The following is a 17,458-nucleotide window of genomic DNA, read 5'->3' on the forward strand; positions in this document are numbered from 1 at the left end:
CAGGGATACTATCAATCTTGATGTGTTAGCTTTTTTAAATGCCTCATAATGAATTGTGGGAACTTCTGTTTTTTTAATGTCAATATGAACTTGGAAGCAAATTTGAGTTAGATGAGCTTGTTGAAGAGTTCCAGTCCTGAGGGATTCACTCTTTGACACTTACACACTTATATAATACTTGGATAAAGTCAGAGTATAGTTTGAGCTAAATATAAAGATGAACAATGAAATAAGGCTGTGATTCTTAAGTATTTGCTGGCTATCCTGGGACTGTTTATTAAATAATCTTACACTTTTAGTCAAATATATTTCCTTGAAAGAAACATTTATGATCTTTATTGGTTAAACAGTTTCAAACAAATCCAAAACAAGTTTTCACACTTTGAGCCTTAGTGCAAAGACATTATGTCATGCGGGAAGTAAAATACTTACTCAGTAAAGCTCTCCCCTGATGCAATTAGATATTAAAATGATCAGGCAGAAGAAGACTTATGTGATGGAAATTTGCTTGAAAAAGGACATGATTAAAACCTCTATTAAGGTTGTTCACAACATAAATTTGCTCAAACAACTTATAATTTTAAAACAACACCCCAAGAATCAACTATCCCTTTAAATAAAAAAAATAATCAATTTATACTCTTCTTAAAAGAATTCCAACAATTTAAAATAAGTTCCAATTCCATATATATATATATATATGTACATTTATAACTTAGGTGCTCTTTTGCGCTATATACTTTTTATTCATGCAACAGTGACAGGACTGGACTTGAGGCTCTACAGTGGTCTTTCTGAGAAAGCGGTATAGCTCCTTACTCTGGCAAAGAACAAGGGGGTGTACATTTTGTCAATCTCAAAAGCACTGACTGCGGTCTCACCAGTTGATCTGGAAAGAAAGCACAAAATTATTAGTATAGGTATTATGGTTTGGATCTGTAATATCCCCCAAAGGCTCCTTTGTTGAAGGCTTGGTCACCAATGCAGCAATGTTCAAAGGTGGAGCTTTTGGGAAGTAACTGAAATATGAGAGCTCTGAGCTCCTCAGTGGGTTAATTCACTGATGGCATTATGGGAAGGTGGTGGAAACTATAGGAGGGGAGGCCTAGTTACAGGCGTGTCCTGGAAGGATATTACTTATCTCTGGAACCTTCCTTTTTCTCTCTCTGCTTCCTAGCTGCCAAGAGGTGAGCAGCCTTCCCCTGCCTCACCTCGGGCCCAGAGCAGTGGAGCTGTCTCACATAGACTGATACCTCTGAAACATAAATCTCTCCTCAGTTATTTGTCATAGAGATGAAAAGGTGACTAAGAGGGAAATTTCAACTCCTTTAAAAACCTTCAGTGTTTGTAGGAGTGAGTTTATTTGATGTTTTAACTTTTAATTAAAAATTATTTAATTCATCTCAGTAAGTTCTAAGTAATTTAGCCACGCCGTAGAACATTTGGAAAATTTAGAAAAGTATCAAGGTCACTAATTGTTCTACCACCTAGATATAGCCATATGAAGTACTTCTAGAGTTTTCCCCAAGCACCTATTGGAGGGATCATGCTCTATTATTGTTATGGTTTGGACAAGAAGTTTCCCCACCAAACTCCTGTTAATACAGGAACATTTGGAGGTAAAATGACTGGATTGTGAGAGCTGTAACTTATTTATTCTGTCCTACTTTGAATGGACTGAGTGGAGTATAGACAGGTGGAGTGTGGCTAGAGGAGGCACTGGGGTCATGGCCTGGAAGGGTTGTTCTACCTGAGGCACCCTTCCTCTCTCAGCTTCTTGACCCCAAGTTTCCCACTCTGGGTGCTTCCACCATGCTGTGCTGCTGCACCTCAGGACCACAGCAATGGAGCTGGCTGTCTATGGATTGAGACCTCTGAAACCATGAGCCCCAAATAAACTTCTTCCTCTCAGTTGTTTTCGTGGGGTGTTTTGGTCACAGTAATGAAAAAGTAAAACAGTAATCTTATTTTCTCTACATTATACTGCCTGTCTCTACAATTCATTTAATTCTTCCTTTGGAGATTTAGGTTGTTTTCAGTATTTGGCAATTTTAAAATGCTGTGTGTGCTGTGTGTGTGTGTGGTGTAGTGGATGGAACTGAGCAACTCATGCATGTCAGGCAAGTGTTCTACCACTGAACTACAACCATTCCCAGCCCTTTTCATTTTCTCTTGAGACAAGGTCTCACTCAGTTGCCCAGGTTGGCCTCAATCTTGGGATCCTCCTGCCTAAGCCTCCTAAGTAGCTGGGATTAATAGGTATATGCCACTGCACTCTGCAATAACGTGGTACTTTTTATTATGTTCTTCAAACATATTCCTCAATACTCCTAAGAGAATTTCTAAGATACATATAGATAATTTAAGGCTCTTGTTAAAATGTGTTTCAAAATGAAACTGCTTCCACAACAGGAAAATAACCAGTGAAGCAGAGGAAAAGCAGGTGATAAATTATGCTACCACAGTCTTTTATTATACCTTTCTCACTAAAAAGAGAAATAAACATAAACAGAAAATTTAAGTGATTTTTGCAAATATTAAATCAATGTAGTGACTAGCAGCTTCAAACAACACCTATTATAATGTCCTTTTTGTCCTAAAAAACAGATCCTAGTGAGTACAGTGGCACTTGTCTACAATACCAGCTACTTTGGAGGCAGAGGTGGGACTGCAAGTTTGAGGCCAGCTTCAGCAAGACCCTATCTCAAAAGGGTCAGGGATATAGCTCAGTGGTAAAGCAGCCCCGTGTTCAATCCCTAGTACTGCAAAAACTATCAATAACTAAAACAAAAAACCAAACAACTAATCCTAGTTTTCTAGTGGTTCAACCATGTAATATAGCTATAACTCATTAGCTTGGTTCTACTTATGGTTTTTCTTTCTTTGCATCAGATTATAAAGAGAAGCAAAAAGGACTGGTAACTCAGGTGTCCAAAACCCCCCCCCCCCCCCCAAAAAAAAAAAAAAAAAAAAAACTCAGTTGTCAGGGTTTATCCAAGTAAGTAGGGAAGAGTCATTTGCAAGGTGGAAATGTAATGAAGAAAGTTTTCAACAATATGGTCAAGATTGCAAACTTGTTTAGGGTTTTGGATTCAATCTGAATGGTAAGCCCTTAGTCATATACTGATACTCTTTCAAACCTACCACCTGTTAACTTTAATTATCAACATGAATTGGTATTTCACTTCTAATGCCTTTGTTTTATTTAACTTATTTCTACACTACTCCTTTTTCACATGTACCCTTCAGTTCATTAATTATTCCATACAGGTTAAATCCTATCTCAAGAACACCTTTAAACACAATTCGCCTACTATATTTAACTTTGAAATATATGAAAACTTATTATTTTCATATTTTCACTTATTTCCATTTGATTCATCCTAAGGAATTCTAAAAAATAATACTGAACTACAGGAGAAGAAAAATTACCTGGTAATTTAAAGGTGCCTTGAGTACATCAATAAGTAATGGAATACCAATTTCATATCCATGATGGTTGTACAATTCACTATAAGAGTGTTCTGGATCCTCTACTTTCTCACTTAGGCTTAGCCTTTTTAATTTTGGCCATTTTCTTGGTTTGCAGTGGCTTTGCTTTGTAATGCAAATTGAAAACATTTAACAGTTTCCCAAGCTGGATATTAACTATACATTTATGCTAATCTTGGAACTTTTGATTCCACTCACTTGTAGGTAATGTGACAAGAATGATGGATCCAGATGAGTTTGTTGAACCTCTGGTGGCCACTGGAACACAGCTGTAGCCCCACATGAAAACTGTGATCTGCCTCTTGTACAGGAACACGACGAAAATATCTGTATTTGTAGTCAAGTGGTTTCTGTAAAAGAAAAGGTGGATGAGCTGTAAGAAACCTATTTCATTTGTATGTTTATGGGATATACTATGTAAGGGTAATACTGGAGGTAATACTTGCACACAATAAAGAGCTGTCTTGGGTATCACAAAAAAATGTACAAGTGCCTTGAAAAAGGTTAGGTACTCTAAAAATAAAAGGTTTCCTCTCCCCATCATTATAACTCTGTATTAAACCTGACTATGGTATTTCTACTTCATGGGTGAAGAAATGAATGTACAGAGAGGTTAAACAAGTTAACCCAAGCTAAACTTCCATCCCTAAAACCTAGTACTTCCTTCTACTAAAAAACACCTAGGAATATTTTATTAGATAACCTGGTAAAAGCTGCAGAAAAAGCACAGGGTATAACTTATCTTTTAAAATAACAGTAAAATAATCAATGGAGAAATAGATGTGACAAGGTTCACTAAAATTACACTTTTGAAAATGCTACAGCACAAAAATGTAAACACTGTGAATGATTTTGTATAAAAGAAAACTGACAATCTTCATGGGAGTTCCTATACGGTTTTATTAGAAAAAAACCTAAACAACTAGAGTCTCATAATTCCCAATTTTGACCTCAGAAAACTCCTGGTCATAGTCAAGGCAACTATCTCTGTTCCTCAGACTACTGCCCTGCATTCCAGGAACCTATCTCAGGGAGATAGAGAAGTCAGTGACAGGTGGTTACAAGAAGATAGGACTCACAGATGAAATGCTGCCCTATTTTGGTACATGATGCTAGAGAAGAGGGGTTTCATACAACAAATTTCTTTCAAAAACTACTACTTATACAGGCAACAGGCAAATACTCATTCCATTTACTTACTAACTGATGTCTTACATGTATGTTTTTTAACCAGGATTTAAAAAATACATAAGGAAGAAGCTGTGGAAAAAAAAATTGGTCTTCAATCTGTTAAGATAATTTAAAGTACTCTAGAATACAGAATTTATCAGTAATCACATTTGCTTGGTATTTTTTTCTTTTGCAAGAACAAGAGGAAGGAAAGCAGATTTTCAGTAGAAACCAAAATTCTCTCCAAGAATCTTTATGAAAGAATGACCTACGTGGCTACTTTAGGAAGAAAAAACCTCTTATGATTCAAAGTGAGAAGAGCCAGAAAATATATTCAGGTATAATTTTTCACGAGATATTTTGACTTTATCTTTTCATGTGTAAAAACACTGGACTGAAAAAGGCAATCAGCTGGAGAAAAACAAGCTGATCCAATAAAAAATAACAGGATAGAAAACTCTCTAGCCCTCCTCAGGTACTTTAAGTTGCCATATATTTTGTGAAGTAGTATAATGAAACAGTACTTTATTCCAAGAATGCTTGAATGAATAGTTAAATAATAAAATTCTCAATTCCACCTTGCATACTCACTTCTTCTTTTTTCTTAGTTATTACAGCAAATACTTTGGTCTGATTGTCTGTATCTTGTGACAAGCGATAATGACCCAGCAGAATTGCATCGGTTCTAAAAAATAAAAAAACACTTTATATCTATTTATCAGTTATTATTAGTATTTATCTAGGAAGCCATGAATTACAACAGCATTTACTCAATTTGCCTAAAGACAATCAGCTAGGATATACGTAAACCTTGATTCCAAGTCCCCACAAACCTACCAAAGTATATTCTCATATGAGAGGCCCAGGTAAGTCTTCCCCACCCCCATGACTGCCTTTTTCATCATCCAGAATTAAGTCGACAGATTAATCATCCAGTATTAATTTAAGCACTGGTTTCCATGACCTGAAAATGTGAACTGTATAAAAAGCTACAAAAAAACACTACCTGGTATTCCGAGTTCTTAAACGGGGAACAATGGACTGAGGCTCTTCAGGGGTTGTCAACATCATCACATGGCCATCAGGAAAGAATCTTATGTATCTGCATAAAAAGAAAAAACACCAAAGCAGACCATATACATAAAGTATAAAGCAGGTCGTTATTTTTCAGTATCTAAACCTGTTCATAGTTTTGAAATCAAAACTGAAATACTATGGGCCAAAGAACTGATAAAATATCATTAAAGCAAACTTGATGAACAATCTGTTAACTCTATTGACAAAGAACTAAAGACGTTTTATTTTTTCATCTTCCTTAGAGGGAACTGGTAAATTTTTAATTTTACTCACTGAATAAAAATGAAATGCTTTTCTAAAGCAAAAAAAAAAAAGTAAAATCTGATAATTAATACGTAAGTTTATTTATTTCTCAATGACAGTAATACTTGGTAAACACTATGGCTGGATAAAAAGTTATTTGAAAAGGTAAACAGGTACGGTCACAACAAAAGAAAAGGAGAGCTTGAAAATATAATTTAGAGACCAGAAGTAATTATATAATTTATATTAAATTTTTGGTTTGAGTGCAAGTGCAGTTCCTATGTCATGACACTGGATAAAAATAATAAGTGGCATTTTTGTGGATAAACCAAAAGTGACAAAGAACAGACCAAATAACTAATGAGCTAATACTTGGAGAGAGAATTTTCCACTCACTCAGTTTACTACAGTTGTACCTGTAATATTCCACTTGGTGCCAGGCTCTATAGAAACCATCAAGAGACTGTTCCCCTTGACGAATATACGTAGTTTTACTGATATATACACCTATTAACAAAACAAACAAAACTTTTAAAAGCATATAAATAAAACTTTAAAAGTTACAATCATATAACACAGCATTATTTTTATTGTGGCTTCCTTTAAATATTCTCACAGTACTTAGATCTATTATAGAAAATTAAAACAATCATGTAATTATCGAATACATCACATATCACTATTTCTCCTGAGTTGTAGAGTATAACTTACCATCAAATCGAACACGAGGCCGTTCTAAAAACATCTCTCTCCATGATGAGTAAGGAACAAGTTTAATACAGCTTCTGCCCCACACTTTCAGGCAGGCCAGACGCCATATTTCAGGGTCCCTAAGTAAAAACAAAACAAAACAAAAAACAAAAAACACATCATCAAATACAAAAAGCTAACCTATAGGCAGACATAAAAGTTTTGCTACCAGCTATCTTTTACTGAACAAGTATTTGTTAAGCACCTGTGTAGCACAGTTCCAAGGGCTGAGGAGAGAATGAAAGGCAAGGGAAAGGCCCTGCTCTTTTACTGATGGGAAAGCAAAAGGAGAGAGAAAATTTTCAGGCAGTACACTCAGTACAAAAATTCAATTGACAAACAAAGTAGAATTAAGTGGACAGGAGTGATGGTGTTGAGGAAACAGACACTGCTTCAGAGAGAATGACTGGGAAAGGTCTCTGGGAAGGTAACTGCAGCAAGGAGAGAGTGTGTTGGGCAGCAGCCACAATAAGTACAAGGTCAGAGGCCAAAGGGTGACCTGTGGGTTCAGCAAAGAGTCAGAAGTAGCATGTGGCTGCAGCAAGGTGAGAAAGGACTATATAATCTGAGAGGTATTAAGGAGCAGCTGAGGTACAGTCTTATAGCGGGGAGTGGCTATTTACATGAGATGGATGTCAATGGAGGATTCTATGCATGATTATGTTTTTAAAAGATCACTGTGGGAGTGCCAGGTGTCGTGGCACATGCCTAATCCCAGAGACTTGGAAGATTAAGACAGGAAGATCACAAGTTCAAGGCCAGCCTGAGCAACTTAGCAAGAACCCATCTCTAAAAAATAAAAAGGGGTGAGGTAGTTCAGTGGTAAAGAGTTACTTGTTCAGTACCAAAACAAAAAAGATCACTGTGGGAGAGAGGGCAGAGCGAGACGGTAGAACGGGACTCTAGAGAAACAGAAATTGAAATAAAAAATCAGAAATCCTGAGCTGAAAAATACAATGAACTAAATGACAAAATGCAACAGAGCATCAACAGAAGAACTGATCAAGCAGAATCTGTGAAGACAGGTTATTTGAACACATACAGTCAAAAGGAGGAAAAAATGAAAGAATGAAGGTAGGTTAGGAAACTTACAGGACAGCACCAAAAGAGTAAATGTAGTAATTAGTGGTGTTAAAAGAATAGAAAATGATAAAGGGGTAGAAAGCTTTTCTTTTTCTTTTTTTTCTTTGCTAAGGATTGAACCCAGAGCCTTGCACATACCAGGCAAGTGCCCTTCCACTGAACTACACCCCAGCCCTGGTAGACACCTTATTTAAAGAAATAACAGTAGAAAACTTTCCAAATCTGGAGAAAGATATAAATATCCATGATATATGGAGTTCAAAGGATCCCAATCAGATACAAATCCAAATAAGACCCTTTCATGACATACTATAATCAAACTGTTAAAGATCAAAAACAGGATACTGAAATCAGCAAGAAAAAAAAAGTAAATGACTTATATGGAAGTTCCAATATGTCTCACAACAAACTTCTCAACAGAAACCTTGAAGATCAAGAAAGTGTAGGACAAATAGCTGAAAGGAAAACAAACTAACAAACAAACAAACACCAAAACTTGTCAGCTGAAGAGGAATGATCCAAAATGGCTAAACAGAGGTGCCCTGCATGCAACTCTACCACAAAGAACCAGAGTAACCAAGGAAAACCTATATGGAAGAACTCTGGAAATAAGCAAGGAAGTGATGAGAACCCTAAACAGCATGGAGAATCAGAAAGGCAACATGGAGAAAAGAACAAAGTAAATTACAATTTCAACCCTAGTGTCCTGGCTGGGGAGCTCTACACTGCCAGGAAAAGGTAAGCAGGAAATACCAGTAACTGCCATTGCAGCAGCAGATAGGTATCCTAACTGCAAAATTGCATGGTCCTCACAAGCTTTAAATACAGTCTGAGAAGCTGTCTAATATAAGAGTGGCTGCCCTGCTCCTAAGAAGAAACTCACATTGGACCTCCCTCACCCTCTAAACCCAAGTTGCTACAACAACCATGGCAAGATTCCTTCCTGCCTTAGGTGCCATCAGTTCTCATTTTCTATAGCACAGCAGGGTAACTACTGGTTAAAAAGCGATTTATGCTATATTTTAAAATGACTAGAGGAATATGGAATTCCCAGCACCTAAAAATAATTTACATTGAGGAGACAGAAATGCTTATTTCTCTAATTTGATTGTTGCACACTGTATACATGTATTGGGTTACTACAGTGTACATTGTAAAGAAGTATGTTTCAATTTAAAAAGGGGGCATAACAAGAAGGTAGTTGAATAAGATCTTCCTGTAATCTCCTCCTTCAGAATACCAAGCTGTTCACAGCTACTCATTCACCAAACTACCTTCTCAAGAGCTAAGAAAATCAGGTGCCTGCTTTTAGTATAACAAAATGAAAAAAAGCAGTGAAGAAGGGAAGAGATGCCCTTGTCACACCTTCCAACTCCAAGCAGCTCAACATGGAGAGAGAATTAAGCCCAGGCCTTGAACTGAAAACCAGCACCAGGCAGGCCATGGTGAAACGCAGTGCTGGGCAAAGCCTAACCCCTACTGACAGGATAATACCCAAGGACTGAGTCTATGGAATTGAGTTAGGCCAGGTGGCTGACTCTTGTTACCTCTTTTCCTCACGTCATAGAGGGGAGCAAGACTTTATTCACTGGAAGGTAGGGTACAAAAACTAGCAGACAGCTTTTGTCTTGGAGTCTAGTATGAGGCCTCGTTAGGTAAAACCAAGCACTGGGGTAGAAACGGCAGGCCCCATACATAGGCCGAGCCTCACAGATGGAGCCCTGGCACCCAGTAAACACCTGTGTGGCAGTAGTACACTTGAATTTTGGCCTGCATCAGTTCCAGTCTTGGAATGGACCTTGGGCACACCCAGTGCAGGCCCCCTGCAGCTGTGAGATTCAGGTATAACCCAGCTTAGCACCAGACTTGGTAAAGGGGTTATCTCTACCACTCATCCCTCTGACCTTGGGCAGCACAGCTCTCGCCAGGCCAGTGCTCCAGATGGGGCTCTAGAATTTCCTAGCACAAAGCAGATACCTACATCGCAGTGAGATAGGCTTGTGTTTTGGCCTGCATCACTGCCAGCTGTGCCATGGGTCCCAGGGAACCACTGGGACTGTGCAGGTCCTTGTGGATGCGAGGCTCAGGCACAACCCAGCTTGCCATCAGCCTAGGTGGGAAAGTGCTTGCCTTCAACAACACTACCCCAACTCTGGGCAGCACAGCATGGTGTAAGACCCAATTTGCTGGGGACAGGAAAGTTCAGTAAGCAGCAGTGTTTGCCCTGAATAATTTAAAACTTAATACCGAGCAGATCCTAATGGCCCCTCTATCTTTAGGCCTATCTATGGATGGAACTTCTAGAATAGTTCCAATGTGCAGGGAAGACACCTAGCCCCAGTCCATCAAATTTCTATTCTAGCTAGCATCACTTGTGACAGATTGCAGTGGTCTTGGGCCACAAATCCACCTCAGGGATGGGCAACCCATCGCAATGTGGGCCATTGCCTGTGTTGGTGTTAGTCTTGGCAGGCTGTGAGCTCAAGGGAATGAGACAGCCTGGCAGCACGGGTAACCACAAGTGTGATGTAGGAGCATGGGGACCGTCCATCCATGATGACTTCCCAGAGCAGGACAGAATGCCACAGTTCTTGACCTCAGGCCAGTGACTGAGGACAAGGCATTTGGACCTGACCTGGTCTTGAGAAAAGCCTTACAGGGACAGACTAGTCTTCCTATGTACCCTTTGAGTTCTTCATTAATAATACACCAAAAGGAGGGTACAGCAGAATCTGGGCTTGGATTATCCTCTGGAATAGTGACAACACATCAACAGCAGACTCCTGGTAAATACGATTCCATGTTTCCGTGAAAAAGTGAAAGTGACTACAGGATCAGAGAAAATAAGTAACCTCCTTAAAATTTCTGGAAACAGACACAGACAAAGCCAGATTAGAAAAACTGGAAAAAAATACCCCATTTTTCAATGCCCATCTGGATATTGCATACCAACAAGCATCAAGAGCTTTCAGAAAATCATGATTTCACCTAGTATTAAAAAAAAAAAAAGTGTCAGAAACTGACCAGGCAGTAATCAATATGGAGAATGCTCAGATAATTTAAAATAGCTGTTTTAAGAAAAATCAATGAGCTTGAAGAAAACAGAATAAATGTTTCAATACTCTGAGAGAAACTTAGAGATAGAAAGAGTTTTAAAAAATCAAACAAGGGCCAAAAGAAGACAGCAAGGGAGTTAGGCAGCAATTCCTGATCTCTTCACAACACAGGAGGCAGTGAAGAAAAAGCAGAATTGAGAGGTGGGAGACAAAATAAATGCGCTAAGATTCAGAACTACAAAGTTTGAGACCAAGAGAGACTTGAAGATTGGTTATTGGAGTAGAAAATAAGTGCAGAGTCCCCTAATCCTGAACTGGACCCAGGGTGGAAGAAGTAGGAAGAGAGAAAGGGTGGGGGCAGAAAAACTCTAAGCTCACCCACTTAGAAACATTTGGAAAGGCAGACAAAATTTAAAGCATGATGGGAATAATGGCGTCCTTTAAGCAGAGTAAGCAGCTTAAAATCAAACTGTGAAAACAAAGCTGAGCCATCAGCCATCTTATAGAGCCCTCAATCGCTTAGTGACCCTCTTAAATCAACATGGCACCTTGCCACTGCTAGGCAGCTGCAAATTAAATCAGAGGGAAGACCCCTGCAGTGGGACCTCTTAAGAATCCATCTAGAAGGAATTTCTACAGGGATCTCTCCTAGCTAAAAATCTCCTGGGGCAGGAAAGTGCACCTATCCCAGCACCCTGCTCAGCCTCCTTGTGAGGGAGTAGGCATCACCCACCCCAGCCCCCATTCACAACCTGGGGCAGTGGAAACTACAGCCCAGGTGAACCACCTAAGTCCCTTTACTACAGTACCCCAGAGAGTGGCATCAGCTGGGGGAATGCTTCTGCACCACAGACACCTGCAGAAAATCCACAACCAGAGGATGTGCTTATATATGGTCACTAGGCACTACACCACCATGAAAAGTATCCTGTAGAAGGGAACAGGTACACAGTGATCCACAGCAGGCAGAGGGATACTCAAGAGCCTGCATCCTGAACTCCTACACACACTAGAAACAACCAAGAAAAGGACACTACACCCTCCGAGAGAGCAGTTAGCTGCAGGTCTCTGAGCTGTCAAACCAGAACCAGCTGGTGGGTGGTCCATAGCAACTAGGGAAGTGGCTCTTGTGTCAGCAACTCTGGAGGGATCCATAGTCAAAGAATGATGGACACCTGCTAAATGTTCAATGTAATCAAGATTCAACAAGAATTTTCTTCACATTGGCATGGTTTACCATAAATAACTCTGTTAGCTTAGATCATATATATCATTCTTTAACTTGATTGATAGTTATTACCCTAACACCCAACATTGCAATTTACCTTCAAAGCATATGAATGTATTTCTTCTTCTTCTTTTTCTTTTTTGGTTGAACACAGGGGTACTTTACCTCTGAGCTATATCCCCAGCCCTTTTTACTTTTTGAGACAGGGTCTTGCTAAGGTACTGAGGCTGGCCTTTAACTTATGATCCTCCTGCCTCAGTCTCTCAAATCACTGGGATTACAGGTGTGCAACACGGTGACTGGCTGAATGTATGTCCTCTAATGGGTTAAAGCATTAATTGGAATCGACCTATCTTTGTTTTCCTAGTTCTAGTTTATGCTTGTTTCCTTTATCTCCTATATTTCCTCTTATATTATCCACTACTACCTCAAACAACCACCATCCATTTCTCCTTTCTACCTTGATGTATATTATTCTTTCCTTTATCCCCTATGTTTCCTCTTATATTATCCACTACTACCTCAAACAACCACCATCCATTTCTCCTTTCTACCTTGATGTATATTATTCTTTTCTGTCTTTTCTCTTTCTCCTTTTCCCCATCTCTTTATTGCCCAATCTTTCTTTCTCCCCACTTTAAGTTCTCATTTAATGTTACAGCAATTTTACTAAATTTAAGAACTTATTTTTCAACCTATCCCAGAACTTTACTACAAGTTTATTCCTGGATTTGAGGAACTGGGGAGAACACTATCATCAAGCTTTTGGTTTTCAAAAAGTTGAATGACACAAGGCTTGGCTCTCAAGTGACTGTAGTAAATAGGGTTCAGTGGCATCTCTTAAAGTGGTGCTGATAATAGATCAGCAGAGATCACACACTGACTTAAAACATCAATAACTGGATATTCACCCAACCCAGGCTCTTAAGAGAATGAAGCTTACAGAGTGTAAGTGATACAAGAGATGGGTAGACATACAAATACAAGAAAGCAAGGGAACATACAACCCCAAACAGCCCATAATGTTTCAACAACTGACACCACTGACACCACAGTGGAGGAAATGTCAGAGAAAGAATTTAGAAAGTTCACAGTTAAAATTTCCTATAAGTTAAAAGAAGAGGTAAGTAGTAAAATTAGAAAATACAGGAAGTGAAAGGGCACTTCAATAAAGAGAGATTCTGAGAACCAAAAAGAAATCCTGGAAATGAAAGATTCAATAAAACAAATTAAAACCAAAAAGAAATCCTGGAAATGAAAGATTCAATAAAACAAATTAAAATTCAATGGAAAGCATCACTAATAGATTAGACCACCTTTGAAGATAGACTTTCAGGTATCAAAGTATATAATCTTGAAAATAAAGTAGACTATAAAGAAAAGATGTTAAGAGACCATGACCAGAATAGTCAAGAAATCTGGAATAACATCAAGGGGACAAATTTAAGCCAGGTACCATGGCATGTGCCTATAATCTCAGCAGCTTATGAGGCTGAGGCAGGAGGACTGCAAGCTCAAAGTCAGCCTCAGCAATTTGGAGGCCCGAAGCAACTTGGCAAAAACCTGTCTCAAAATAGAAAATGAAAAGGGTTAGGAATATGGCTCAGTTGTTAAGTGCCCCTAGGTTCAATCCTTGATGCCAAAAAAAAAAAAAAAAAAAAGCCAAATTTAAGACTTATTGGGATACCTGAAGGTTCTGAAATACAAGCTAAAGGGATGTACAATCTTTTCAATGAAATAATATCCCCAAATTTTCCAAACCTTAAGAATTAGATGGAAATTCAATTACAAGAAGCATACAGGACTCCGAATATACAAAATCACAACAGATCTACTCTAAGACACATTATATTGAATATGCCTAAAATACAGAATAAAGATAGAATTTTTAAAAGCTGCAAGAGAAAAGCAGTTGGTCATATTTAGAGGTAAACCAATCCAGATTTCAACTGACTTCTCAACCCAGACCTTAAACTCCAGGAGGGCTTGGAATAACAAATACCAAGCATTGAAAGAAAATGAATGCCAACAAGAATACTATACCCAGCAAAAGTAAGCTTCAGAATAGAAGATGAAATAACCTTCCATGATAAACAGAAGCTAAAAGAATTCATAACCAGAAAGCCTACACTACAGAAGATACTTAAATATTTCATGAAGGAATAAAAACTAGCAGTGATGAATTACATTAGAAGAATAGTCAGTTAAAGGAGAATCAAGTCTAATTTAGAAATACTTCAAAATGGCACAAAATAAGGAGCATCTCTCTATAACACTGGATGTAAATGGTCTAAACTCTTCAATCAAAAGACATATGTTGGGTTGGGGTTGTGGCTCAGTGGTAGAGCACTTGTCTAGCACATGTGAGGCACTAGGTTCAATCCTCAGCACTACTGAAATAATCTTAATCTGTTTTTTTCTTTTTGCAGTACTGGGGATCGAACTCAGCGCCTTGTGCTTATGAGGCAAGCACTCCACCAGCTGAGCTATTCCAATTAAAATCCCAATGATGTACCTTGCAGAAATAGAGCAAGCAATTATGAAATTCATCTGGAAGAATAAAAAACCTAGAATAGCTAAAGCAATCCTCAGTAGCAAGAGCGAAGCAGGGGGTATTGCAATACCAGATCTTCAACTCTACTACAAAGCAATAGTAACAAAAACGGCATGGTATTGGTACCAAAATAGACAGGTAGATCAATGGTACAGAATAGAGGACATGGACACAAACCCAAATAAATACAATTTTCTCATACTAGACAAAGGTTCCAAAAATATGCAATGGAGAAAAGATAGCCTCTTCAACAAATGGTGCTGGGAAAACTGGAAAACCATATGCAATAAAATGAAATTAAACCCCTATCTCTCACCCTACACAAAACTCAAATCAAAATGGATTAAGGACCTTGGAATCAGACCAGAGACCCTGCATCTTATAGAAGAAAAAGTAGGTACAAATCTTCAACTTGTTGGCTTAGGATCAGACTTCCTTAACAGGACTCCCATAGCACAAGAAATGAAAGCAAGAATCAACAACTGGGATAGATTCAAACTAAAAAGCTTTCTCTCAGCAAAGGAAACTATCAGAAATGTGAAGAGAGAGCCTACAGAGTGGGAGAATATTTTTGCCAACCATACCTCAGATAGAGCGCTAATTTCCAGAATCTATAAAGAACTCAAAAAACTCTACACGAAGAATACAAATAATCCAATCAACAAATGGGCTAAGGAAATGAACAGACACTTCACAGAAGAAGATGTACAAGTAATCAACAGATATATGAAAAAATGTTCAACATCCCTAGTAATAAGGGAAATGCAAATCAAAACTACCCTAAGATTTCATCTCACCCCAATTAGAATGGCGATTATCAAGAATACAAGCGACAATAGGTGTTGGCGAGGATGTGGTGAAAAAGGAACACTCATACATTGCTGGTGGGGTTGCAAATTAGTGCAGCCACTCTGGAAAGAAGTGTGGAGATTCCTCAGAAAGCTTGGAATGGAAACACCATTTGACCCAGCTATCCCACTCCTTGGTCTATACCCAAAGGACTTAAAATCAGCATACTACAGAGATACAGCCACATCAATGTTCATTGCTGCTCAATTCACCATAGCCAGATTGTGGAACCAACCTAGATGCCCTTCAGTTGATGAATGGATAAAGAAACTGTGGCATATTTATACAATGGAATATTACTACGCAATGAAGAATGATAAAATTATGGCATTTGTAGGCAAATGGTCGAAATTGGAGAATATCATGCTAAGTGAGATAAGCCAATCTCAAAAAACTAAAGGACGAATGATCTCGCTGATAAGCGGATGAGGACATATAATGGGGGTGGGAGGGGTTAGCATTAGGTTTAGGGTTAGGTTTAGAGTTAGGCTAAGGAGAGCGGTAAGAATGAAGGAAAGAAGGACTGTATAAAGGGAAAAGGGTGGGAGGGGTGGGGGGGAAGGGAAAAAAAATAAACATCATTACCCTATGTAAACGTAAAAAAAAAAAAAAAAAATCCTCAGCACTACATAAAACAGATAAATAAATAAATAAATAAAGCCATTGTCCATCTACAGCTAAAAAAATATATTAAAAAAAGACATATGTTGGCAGATTGGATTAAAAGAACAAGACCTAACAATACACTGTTTGCAAAAGAGTCACCTCACAGGCAAAGACATCCACAGACTGAAGGTGAAGGATGGGAAAAGACATAGAATGAAAATGGTACCTAAAAAGAAGCAGGAGTAGCTATTGTCATATCAGACAAAGTGAATTTCAAGCAAATCAAAAAAGACAAAGCAGGTTCACTTCATACTGCTTAAGGGAGATATAATGATTGTAAATATATATGTACCAAACAATGGTACATATACATACATACAACAAACTCTTCTCAATACTAAAAATCAAACAGACCACAGTATAATACTAGGTGACTTTAACATACCTCTTTCACCACTAGATAGATCATTCAGACATAAACTAGATTCTACACAACTAAAAAATACAATAATATGGACATAACACACATAAAAAGAATATTTCATCCATTAACAACAACTGAATTCACTTTCTTCTCAGCAGCACCTGGAATATTTTCTGAAACAGACGTATTTCAGGTCATAAAACAAAACTTAGTAAATACAAAAAAACAGAGGTAATACCTTCACTCTATCAGATCATAATGTAATGAAAGGAAAAAAATCAATGCTAAGATACAAAACAGAAACCACTCTAATAACACCTGGAGATAATATACTTTTGGTTGGGTGTGGTGGTGTACATCTATAATCCCAGAGGCTGAGGAGGCAGAGGAGGATTGCAAGATCAAAGCCGGCCTCAGTAACTTATTGAGGCCCTAAGCAACTTAGCAAGATTTCGTCTCAAAATAAAATATAGAGAAGGAGTGGGGATGCAGCTCAGTAGTTGAGTATCCCTGGGTTCAATTCCTGGGCACCACTACCCCCCAATATACTTTTGAGTGATGAATGGATAACAGAAGAAATCAGGGGAGAAATAAGAAAGCTCTTAGAAGTGGAAAAAAAAAATAGTGACATAACATATCAAAATCTCTGGGACAGTAGAAAGGCAGTGCTAAGAGGAAAGATTATGGCATTGAGTTCACACATCAAAATAATAGAAAGCTATCAAATAATCTAACATGGTCCTAGAAAAAGAACAACAAACCAACACCCAAATCAGCAAGATAGGAAATAATCAAAATCACACCAGAAATTAATGGAATTGAGAATTTTAAAAAATACATAAAATGAATGAAATGAAGAGTTTGGTTTTTTTAAAGTATAAACAAACAAGACTGAAAAATCCTTAGTCAAACTAACTAAAATAGAG

At 38.1% G+C, this 17,458-nt stretch overlaps 1 protein-coding gene across 2 annotated transcripts in view; it reads right to left on the reverse strand.

The window, feature by feature from the left end:
• Window positions 1-306: 306 nt before the first annotated feature.
• Fbxo9 (F-box protein 9) overlaps window positions 307-17,458 on the reverse strand; it is a 49,954-nt gene continuing 32,802 nt past the window's right edge. For both annotated transcript variants that reach the window (XM_047557831.1, XM_047557830.1), the window contains exons 8-13: window positions 6,694-6,812; window positions 6,399-6,489; window positions 5,669-5,764; window positions 5,254-5,347; window positions 3,691-3,842; window positions 307-889 (exon numbers count right to left, since the gene is read on the reverse strand). In XM_047557831.1, coding sequence (XP_047413787.1) covers window positions 781-889; window positions 3,691-3,842; window positions 5,254-5,347; window positions 5,669-5,764; window positions 6,399-6,489; window positions 6,694-6,812 — 661 coding nt within the window. In that variant the 3' untranslated portion in view covers window positions 307-780. The remainder of the gene's footprint in view (window positions 890-3,690; window positions 3,843-5,253; window positions 5,348-5,668; window positions 5,765-6,398; window positions 6,490-6,693; window positions 6,813-17,458) is intronic.

Source organism: Sciurus carolinensis, chromosome 7 (assembly GCF_902686445.1).
Source record: "Sciurus carolinensis chromosome 7, mSciCar1.2, whole genome shotgun sequence".
Taxonomy (NCBI): Eukaryota; Metazoa; Chordata; class Mammalia; order Rodentia; family Sciuridae; genus Sciurus; species Sciurus carolinensis.